At 43.0% G+C, this 10,837-nt stretch overlaps 1 protein-coding gene across 1 annotated transcript in view; it reads right to left on the bottom strand.

Annotated features, from left to right (window-relative positions):
• Positions 1-372: 372 nt before the first annotated feature.
• zgc:162707 (UPF0524 protein C3orf70 homolog B) overlaps positions 373-10,837 on the bottom strand; it is a 33,466-nt gene continuing 23,001 nt past the window's right edge. Inside the window, exon 2 of the mRNA XM_065019743.1 lies at positions 373-4,645. Coding sequence (XP_064875815.1) covers positions 3,582-4,645 — 1,064 coding nt within the window. The 3' untranslated portion in view covers positions 373-3,581. The remainder of the gene's footprint in view (positions 4,646-10,837) is intronic.

The following is a 10,837-nucleotide window of genomic DNA, read 5'->3' as shown; positions in this document are numbered from 1 at the left end:
ATTCCAAACCAACAGTCTATTCTAGAACACAGAAGCTATGACATTCTAAACCAACAGTCCATTCTAGAACACAGAGGCTATGACACTCCAAACCAACAGTTCATTCTAGAACACAGAGGCTATGACATCCTCCAAACCAACAGTCCATTCGAGAACACAGAGGATATAACATTCTAACCAACAGTCCATTCTAGAAAACAGAGGCTACAACACTCCAAACCAACAGTCCATTCTAGAACACAGAGGCTATGACATTCCAAACCAACAGTCTATTCTAGAACACAGAAGCTATGACATTCTAAACCAACAGTCCATTCTAGAACACAGAGGCTATGACACTCCAAACCAACAGTCTATTCTAGAACACAGAGGCTATGACATTCTAAACAAACAGTCCATTCTAGAAAACAGAGGCTATGACATTCTAAACCAACAGTCCATTCTAGAAAAGAGAGGGTATGACATTCTAAACCAACAGTCCATTCTAGAACACAGAGGCTATGACACTCCAAACCAACAGTCCATTATAGAACACAGAGGCTATGACATCCTCCAAACCAACAGTCCATTCGAGAACACAGAGGATATGACATTCCAAACCAACAGTCCATTCTAGAACAAAGAGGATATGACATTCTAACCAATAGTCCATTCTAGAAAACAGAAGCTACAACACCCCAAACCAACAGTCCATTCTAGAACACAGAGGCTATGACATTCCAAACCAACAGTCCATTATAGAACACAGAGGCTATGACATTCTAAACCAACAGTCCATTCTAGAACACAGAGGCTATGACATTCTAAACTAACAGTCCATTGTAGAACACAGAGGCTACGACATTCTAAACCAACAGTCCATTCTAGAACACAGAGGCTACGACATTCTAAACCAACAGTCCATTCTAGAAAACAGAGGCCGTGACATTCTAAACCAATAGTCCATTCTAGAACACAGAGGCTACGACATTCTAAACCAACAGTCCATTCTAGAAAACAGAGGCCGTGACATTCTAAACCAATAGTCCATTCTAGAACACAGAGGCTATGACATTCTAAACCAACAGTCCATTCGAGAACACATAGGCTATGACACTCCAAACCAACAGTCTATTCTAGAACACAGAGGCTATGACACTCCAAACCAAAAGTCCATTCTAGAATACAGAGGCTATGACACTCCAAACCAAAAGTCCATTCTCAAACACAGAAGCTATGATGCTCCAAACCAACAGTCCATTCTAGAATACAGACGCTATGACACTCCAAACCAACAGTCCATTCTAGAATACAGAAGCTATGATGCTCCAAACCAACAGTCCATTCTAGAACACAGAAGCTATGACACTCCAAACCAACAGTCCATTCTAGAACACAGAGGCTATGACACTCCAAACCAACAGTCCATTCTAGAACACAGAAGCTATGACACTCCAAACCAACAGTCCATTCTAGAACACAGAGGCTATGACATCCTCCAAACCTACAGTCCATTCTAGGACACAGAGGCTATGACACTCCAAACCTACAGTCCATTCTAGGACAGTACTGTATGGTAATGAATAGTTCTGAACAGTAATGTATGGTAATGGGTAGTACTGAACAGTACTGTATGGTAATGGGTAGTACTATATGGTAATGAATAGTACTGAGCAGTACTGTATGGTAATGAATCGTACTGAACAGTATGGTAATGGGTAGTACTGTATGGTAATGAGTAGTACTGGACAGTGCTGTATGGTAATGGTGGTAGTACTGTATGGTAATGAATAGTACTGAACAGTATGGTAATGGGTAGTACTGTATGGTAATGGGTAATGGGTATTACTGAACAGCACTGTATGGTAATGAATAGTACTGAAGAGTACTGTATGGTAATGGATACAGTACAGTATGGTAATGAGTAGTACTGAACAGTACATTATGGTAATGGTGGTAGTACTGTATGGTAATGAAAAGTACTGAACAGTACAGTATGGTAATGGTGGTAGTACTGTATGGTAATGAAAAGTACTGAACAGTACTGTATGGTAATGAGTAGTACTGAACAGTACTGTATGGTAATGGGTAGTACTGAACAGTACATTATGGTAATGGGTAGTACTGAACAGTACATTATGGTAATGGTGGTAGTACTGTATGGTAATGAAAAGTACTGAACAGTACTGTATGGTAATGAGTAGTACTGAACAGTATGGTAATGGGTAGTACTGAACAGTACTGTATGGTAATGAGTAGTACTGAACAGTACTGTATGGTAATGGGTAGTACTGAACAGTACTGTATGGTAATGAGTAGTACTGAACAGTACTGTATGGTAATGGGTAGTACTGAACAGTACTGTATGGTAATGAGTAGTACTGAACAGTACAGTATGGTAATGGATAGTACTGAACAGTACTGCATGGTAATGGGTAGTACTGAACAGTATTGTATGGTAATGGATAGTACTGAACAGTACTGCATGGTAATGGGTAGTACTGAACAGTATTGTATGGTAATGGATAGTACTGAACAGTACAGTATGATAATGGGTAGTACTGAACAGTACAGTATGATAATGGGTAGTACTGAACAGTATTGTATGGTAATGGATAGTACTGAACAGTACAGTATGGTAATGGATAGTACTGAACAGTACAGTATGGTAATGGATACAGTACAGTATGATAATGAGTAATACTAAACAGTACATCATGGTAATGGATACAGTGCAGTATGATAATGGGTAGTACTGAACAGTACATCATGGTAATGGATACAGTGCAGTATGTGCTGTGCTTTTATTCTGAGCAGTTGTTCTGGTGTGAACGACCACCTCAAGAGCAAAGGAGACAGTAACTTCACTGCTTCCGGTCAAGGTAATAAAGTACATAGTAGCTGTGGGAATCACTGGTCCTCTTTCCTCTTAGTTTACCATGCTTTGCTCTGGTAAACGTGTGATTTGGTATTTCCACACTGTATCATTGGCTGATAGGAGTTGAGTAGTTGGGTCTTCTCAGCAGGTAGAGGAAGGAATGTGCTTTCTTGATTGTCAAACAACTTCAAAGTTCTCTCTGAAGATTTCAACTGTGATTCTATTTTTAGAAGCAGGCAGGAGTTGTTGGGCAAGGCTTGGTAGTTGGTAGTTAAGGGGCTGATAAAGGCTGTGATTGGCTGTTGATGGACTAGTAAGTAGTATATTTGGTCAGCTGCTGTGAGTGTTAAAGGACATGTTTTCCTCTGTATTTCTAGTCAAATCTTTGCTACGGTAGACAGCTCCATCTATCTAACAAAACCATGCAGGGGTTCTGGAGAGATATAGAGTGGGGTGGATAAACCAGAGACCATCCAAACCTGGGATCCTTGACCGTCTCTGAGAAAACACATAGGGTCATTATCATGTGGGGTTACCTACTGTATATCTGACCACAACAAAGTCAACTCCACTAGGTGGACTGTAGGTCCCTTAAATCCAACTTTAAATCCAACTCAAGAAATCTGGAGCTGTTTTTCAAATGCTCCCAGGGAGGCTGTGTTCTCCATATATATAGTAGAATATAGTTGTATCTCTCTGGTGTGCTCAGTGAAGTGTCTGTCTGTCACACGGTGGTCTCAATCTTCTCTATGATCTCCACCATGGACTTAGAGGGAGAAAACAGAGAGGTCTCATCCTGGTCACAGAGACTACAGAGGCTAGATTTCCCATCTCCATCGGCGCTCAACACTTCATTCTGATCCTCTGACTCTGACTCACAGGATTCCAGGTAGTGCCGACCTAGCGCGTTGATCCCAGAGTCCTCGGAGCTGGATGGAGAGGAGCAGGCGTCCATCTTGGGGCCTTTCAGCTTGTCTACAGGGCTGTGATGGTGGTGGTGCTCCCTCTGGTCTACTGGGGTGCTGTAGTAATGCTTGTCCACAGAGCTTTTGTAGTGTTGTGGTATTTTGTTGTAGTCCACAGAGGGGTGATGCTTGTCTAGAGAAGATTTGTGTTGCTTCTCACTGTGTGCAGGGGGATTGTGTTGGTGCACAGGGCTTTTGTGGTGGGGCTTGTCCACGGGGGGCTGTAGTGTGTTGTGGTGGTGGTCGTTGTGAACCGATCGTGTTGGCTTACTGGGAGGAGGCACCTGAGGAGGAGCAGCAGCAGGAGGAGGTGCCGCAGCAGGAGGAGGTGCCGCAGCAGGAGGAGGTGCCACAGGAGGAGGTGCCGCAGCAGGAGGAGGTGCAGCATCAGGAGGAGGTGCCGCAGGAAGAGGTGCCGCAGCAGGAGGAGGTGCCGCAGCAGGAGGAGGTACAGCAGCAGGAGGAGGTGCCACAGGAGGAGGAGGTGCCGCAGGAGGAGGAGGTGCAGCAGCAGGAGGAGGTGCCGCAGCAGGAGGAGGTGCCGCAGCAGGAGGATCGGGGATGGGAGGAGGAGAACGTTGAACATAACACATCTTCCCGTTGATGCGTTTGACGATGTAGTCGTCGATGAAGAGGTCTGCTATGACACAGTATTTGGGCGACTGAAGGAACGGTGGGGACTGGAAGCAGGGGGCGATCTTCAGGAAGCGTTCGGTGAGGGAGACAGACAGGTTCATGGTGGGTGGGGACTCAGAGGGGTCAGAGGGTACCGCCGTGCTCGGCAGCTGGCACACACTGGTCATGGGCTGGTAAACATATTTACCTGCACAGACAGGAAGAGAAACACAACAGAAGAAATGTAAATATACTAATCAAGACAAGAGCCTCCTGGTGCTTTGACTCTGAGCCGTTTTGAATACTGACAACCTGGGATTAACAATCAGATATTCATCAAACTAACGACAAGAGTTTAACAACCAGATATTCAGAGTTAAAGGTGGAGGCTAGACAGTAGTGTTGAAGAGGGACAACACCACAGAGTTAAAGGTGGAGGCTAGACACTAGTGTTGAAGAGGGACAACACCACAGAGTTAAAGGTGGAGGCTAGACACTAGTGTTGAAGAGGGACAACACCAGAGAGTTAAAGGTGGAGGCTAGACAGTAGAGTTAAAGGTGGAGGCTAGACACTAGTGTTGAAGAGGGACAACACCACAGAGTTAAAGGTGGAGGCTAGACACTAGTGTTGAAGAGGGACAACACCAGAGAGTTAAAGGTGGAGGCTAGACACTAGTGTTGAAGTGGGACAACACCACAGAGTTAAAGGTGGAGGCTAAACAGTAGAGTTAAAGGTGGAGGCTAGACAGTAGAGTTAAAGGTGGAGGCTAGACACTAGTGTTGAAGAGGGACAACACCAGAGAGTTAAAGGTGGAGGCTAGACAGTAGAGTTAAAGGTGGAGGCTAGACACTAGTGTTGAAGAGAGACAACACCACAGAGTTAAAGGTGGAGGCTAGACAGTAGAGTTAAGGGTGGAGGTTAGCACTAGTGTTGAAGAGGGACAACACCAGAGAGTTAAAGGTGGAGGCTAGACACTAGTGTTGAAGTGGGACAACACCACAGAGTTAAAGGTGGAGGCTAGACAGTAGAGTTAAAGTTGGAGGCTAGACAGTAGAGTTAAAGGTGGAGGCTAAACAGTAGAGTTAAAGGTGGAGGCTAGACAGTAGAGTTAAAGGTGGAGGCTAGACACTAGTGTTGAAGAGGGACAACACCACAGAGTTAAAGGTGGAGGCTAGACAGTAGAGTTAAAGGTGGAGGCTAAACAGTAGAGTTAAAGGTGGAGGCTAGACAGTAGAGTTAAAGGTGGAGGCTAGACACTAGTGTTGAAGAGGGACAACACCACAGAGTTAAAGGTGGAGGCTAGACACTAGTGTTGAAGAAGGACAACACCACAGAGTTAAAGGTGGAGGCTAGACACTAGTGTTGAAGAGGGACAACACCACAGAGTTAAAGGTGGAGGCTAGACAGTAGAGTTAAAGGTGGAGGCTAGACAGTAGTGTTGAAGAGGGACAACACCACAGAGTTAAAGGTGGAGGCTAGACACTAGTGTTGAAGAGGGACAACACCAGAGAGTTAAAGGTGGAGGCTAGACAGTAGAGTTAAAGGTGGAGGCTAGACACTAGTGTTGAAGAGGGACAACACCACAGAGTTAAAGGTGGAGGCTAGACAGTAGAGTTAAAGGTGGAGGCTAGACACTAGTGTTGAAGAAGGACAACACCACAGAGTTAAAGGTGGAGGCTAGACACTAGTGTTGAAGAGGGACAACACCACAGAGTTAAAGGTGGAGGCTAGACACTAGTGTTGAAGAGAGACAACACCACAGAGTTAAAGGTGGAGGCTAGACAGTAGAGTTAAAGGTGGAGGCTAAACAGTAGAGTTAAAGGTGGAGGCTAGACAGTAGAGTTAAAGGTGGAGGCTAGACAGTAGAGTTAAAGGTGGAGGCTAGACACTAGTGTTGAAGAGGGACAACACCACAGAGTTAGAGGTGGAGGCTAGACACTAGTGTTGAAGAGGGACAACACCACAGAGTTAAAGGTGGAGGCTAGACACTAGTGTTGAAGAGGGACAACACCACAGAGTTAAAGGTGGAGGCTAGACAGTAGAGTTAAAGGTGGAGGCTAGACAGTAGAGTTAAAGGTGGAGGCTAGACACTAGTGTTGAAGGTGGAGGCTAGACAGTAGAGTTAAATGTGGAGGCTAGACAGTAGAGTTAAAGGTGGAGGCTAGACAGTAGAGTTAAAGGTGAGGGCCAGACAGTAGAGTTAAAGGTGGAGGCTAGACACTAGTGTTGAAGAGGGACAACACCACAGAGTTAAAGGTGGAGGCTAAACAGTAGAGTTAAAGGTGGAGGCTAGACAGTAGAGTTAAAGGTGGAGGCTAGACACTAGTGTTGAAGAGGGACAACACCACAGAGTTAAAGGTGGAGGCTAGACAGTAGAGTTAAAGGTGGAGGTTAGCACTAGTGTTGAAGAGGGACAACACCAGAGAGTTAAAGGTGGAGGCTAGACACTAGTGTTGAAGAGGGACAACACCACAGAGTTAAAGGTGGAGGCTAGACAGTAGAGTTAAAGGTGGAGGCTAGACACTAGTGTTGAAGAGGGACAACACCACAGAGTTAAAGGTGGAGGATAGATAGTAGAGTTAAAGGTGGAGGCTAGACACTAGTGTTGAAGAGGGACAACACCACAGAGTTAAAGGTGGAGGCTAGACAGTAGAGTTAAAGGTGGAGGCTAGACACTAGTGTTGAAGAGGGACAACACCACAGAGTTAAAGGTGGAGGCTAAACAGTAGAGTTAAAGGTGGAGGCTAGACAGTAGAGTTAAAGGTGGAGGCTAAACAGTAGAGTTAAAGGTGGAGGCTAGACAGTAGAGTTAAAGGTGGAGGCTAGACAGTAGAGTTAAAGGTGGAGGCTAGACACTAGTGTTGAAGAGGGACAACACCACAGAGTTAAAGGTGGAGGCTAAACAGTAGAGTTAAAGGTGGAGGCTAGACAGTAGAGTTAAAGGTGGAGGCTAAACAGTAGAGTTAAAGGTGGAGGCTAGACAGTAGAGTTAAAGGTGGAGGCTAGACAGTAGAGTTAAAGGTGGAGGCTAGACACTAGTGTTGAAGAGGGACAACACCACAGAGTTAAAGGTGGAGGCTAGACAGTAGAGTTAAAGGTGGAGGCTAGACAGTAGAGTTAAAGGTGGAGGCTAGACAGTAGAGTTAAAGGTGGAGGCTAGACAGTAGTGTTGAAGAGAGAAGATTGAATACACTACAATATGAGATAAACAGTATTTCTCGTTGGTACTGTAGGCCTAATCGTCTACACCACATTTATCCGGGCATTTCAGCGGATCATTTGAATCACAAGGCTGCTGCACATTTTAGATGGAGACATTAAAATCGTGAGATTACATCTGACTGAGATTACGATGTTACGGACTGCTACCATGTGAAGGTCTTAAACTGCTACTACTGCTGAGACGCTGATAGCAAAACTGAAAATTGCTTCTGGCAGCGTCTCGAATAGCACCCCATTTCCTATATAGTACACTACTTTAGGCATTGTGGGCCCTGGACAAAAGAAGTGCACTATGAAGGGAATAAGGTGCCATTTTGGGATGCAGTGATACGCTTTCTACTGTGCTGAGGATTTCCAAACCTGTCGCAGAGAGAATCAATAAAGAGACTATGTTCACTGTTGAGCCTGTCAGGTATGGTTATGACTCCTGCTTTACGTGTTCAGACAGTCAGTATGTAAACAGACAGTAGTAGCTACAGTAGTAGCTAGTAACAGTAGTAGTAGTAACAGTAGTAGTGGTAGTAGTAGTAGTAGTAACAGTAGTAGTGGTAGTAGTAGTAGTAACAGTAGTAACAGTAGTAGTGGTAGTAGTAGTAGTAGTAACAGTAGTAGTGGTAGTAGTAGTAGTAGTAACAGTAGTAGTAGTAGTAGTAGTAACAGTAGTAGTAGTAACAGTAGTAGTGGTAGTAGTAGTAGTAGCAACAGTAGTAGTAGTAGTAGTAGTAGTAGTGGTAGTAGTGGTAGTAGTAGTAGCAGTAGTAGTAGTAGTAGTAGTAGTAACAGTAGTAGTGGTAGTAGTAGTAGTAGTAACAGTAGTAGTGGTAGTAGTAGTAGTAGTAACAGTAGTAGTAGTAACAGTAGTAGTAGTAGTAGTAGTAACAGTAGTAGTAGTAACAGTAGTAGTAGTAACAGTAGTAGTGGTAGTAGTAGTAGTAGCAACAGTAGTAGTAGTAGTAGTAGTAGTGGTGGTAGTGGTAGTAGTAGTAGCAGTAGTAGTAGTAGTAGTAGTAGTAACAGTAGTAGTGGTAGTAGTAGTAACAGTAGTAGTGGTAGTAGTGGTAGTAGTGGTAGTAGTAGTAACAGTAGTAACAGTAGTAGTGGTAGTAGTAGTAGTAACAGTAGTAGTAGTAGTAGTGGTAGTAGTAGTAACAGTAGTAGTAGTAACAGTAGTAGTGGTAGTAGTAGTAACAGTAGTAACAGTAGTAGTGGTAGTAGTACTAACAGTAGTAGTAGTAACAGTAGTAGTGGTAGTAGTAGTAACAGTGGTAACAGTAGTAGTGGTAGTAGTAGTAACAGTAGTAGCAGTAGTAGTGGTAGTAGTAGTAGTAGTGGTAGTAGGAGTAACAGTAATAGTAGTAGGAGTAACAGTAGTAGTAGTAGTAGTAACAGTAGTAATAGTAGTAGTGGTAGTAGTAGTAACAGTAGTAGTAGTAGTAGTAGTAGCAGTAGCAGTAGTAGTGGTAACAGTAGTAACAGTAGTAGTGGTAGTAGTAGTAGTAATAGTAGTAGTGGTAGTAGTAGTAACAGTAGTAGTAGTAGTAGTAGTAGCAGTAGCAGTAGTAGTGGTAACAGTAGTAACAGTAGTAGTAACAGTAGTAGTAGTAGTAGTAGTAGTAGCAGTAGCAGTAGTAGTGGTAACAGTAGTAACAGTAGTAGTAACAGTAGTAGTAGTAGTAGTAGTAGTAGCAGTAGCAGTAGTAGTGGTAACAGTAGTAGTGGTAGTAGTAGTAACAGTAGTAACAGTAGTAGTGGTAGTAGTAGTAACAGTAGTAGTAGTAGTAGCAGTAGCAGTAGTAGTAGTAACAATAGTAGTAGTAACAATAGTAGTGGTAGTAGTAGTAACAGTAGTAGTGGTAGTAGTAGTAACAGTAGTAGTGGTAGTAGTAACAGTAGTAGTGGTAGTAGTAGTAACAGTAGTAGTGGTAGTAGTAGTAGTAACAGTAGTAGTGGTAGTAGTAGTAGTAACAGTAGTAGTGGTAGTAGTAGTAACAGTAGTAGTGGTAGTAGTAGTAACAGTAGTAGTGGTAGTAGTAGTAGTAACAGTAGTAGTGGTAGTAGTAGTAACAGTAGTAGTGGTAGTAGTAGTAGTAACAGTAGTAGTGGTAGTAGTAGTAGTAACAGTAGTAGTGGTAGTAGTAGTAACAGTAGTAGTAGTAGTAGCAGTAGTAGTAGTAGTAGTGGTAGTAGTGGTAGCAGTAGTAGTAGGAGCAGTAGTAGTAGTAGTAGTAGTAGTAACAGTAGTAGTAGTAGGAGTAACAGTAGTAGTGGTAGTAGTAGTAACAGTAGTAGTGGTAGTAGTCGTAGTAGTGGTAGTAGTAGTAACAGTAGTAGCAGTAGTAGTGGTAGTAGTAGTAGTAACAGTAGTAGTAGTAGTAGTGGTAGTAGTAGTAACAGTAGTAGTGGTAGTAGTAGTAACAGTAGTAGTGGTAGTAGTAGTAACAGTAGTAGTAGTAACAGTAGTAGTGGTAGTAGTAGTAACAGTAGTAACAGTAGTAGTGGTAGTAGTAGTAACAGTAGTAGTAGTAGTAGTGGTAGTAGTAGTAACAGTAGTAGTAGTAACAGTAGTAGTGGTAGTAGTAGTAACAGTAGTAACAGTAGTAGTGGTAGTAGTAGTAACAGTAGTAGCAGTAGTAGTGGTAGTAGTAGTAGTAGTAGTGGTAGTAGGAGTAACAGTAATAGTAGTAGGAGTAACAGTAGCAGTAGTAGTAGTAGTAGTAACAGTAGTAGTGGTAGTAGTAGTAACAGTAGTAGTAGTAGTAGCAGTAGCAGTAGTAGTAGTAACAATAGTAGTAGTAACAGTAGTAGTGGTAGTAGTAGTAACAGTAGTAGTGGTAGTAGTAGTAGTAACAGTAGTAGTGGTAGTAGTAGTAGTAACAGTAGTAGTGGTAGTAGTAGTAACAGTAGTAGTAGTAGTAGTAGTAGTAGTAGCAGTAGCAGTAGTAGTGGTAACAGTAGTAGTGGTAGTAGTAGTAACAGTAGTAACAGTAGTAGTGGTAGTAGTAACAGTAGTAGTGGTAGTAGTAGTAGTAACAGTAGTAGTGGTAGTAGTAGTAACAGTAGTAGTAGTAGTAGCAGTAGCAGTAGTAGTAGTAACAATAGTAGTGGTAGTAGTAGTAGCAACAGTAGTAGTAGTAGTAGTAGTAGTGGTAGTAGTGGTAGCAGTAGTAGTAGGAGCAG

Source organism: Oncorhynchus nerka, linkage group LG1, assembly GCF_034236695.1.
Source record: "Oncorhynchus nerka isolate Pitt River linkage group LG1, Oner_Uvic_2.0, whole genome shotgun sequence".
NCBI classification, from domain to species: Eukaryota; Metazoa; Chordata; class Actinopteri; order Salmoniformes; family Salmonidae; genus Oncorhynchus; species Oncorhynchus nerka.
The sequence above is the reverse complement of the archived record's forward strand: the minus strand, read 5'-3'. Positions and strand labels throughout refer to the sequence as shown.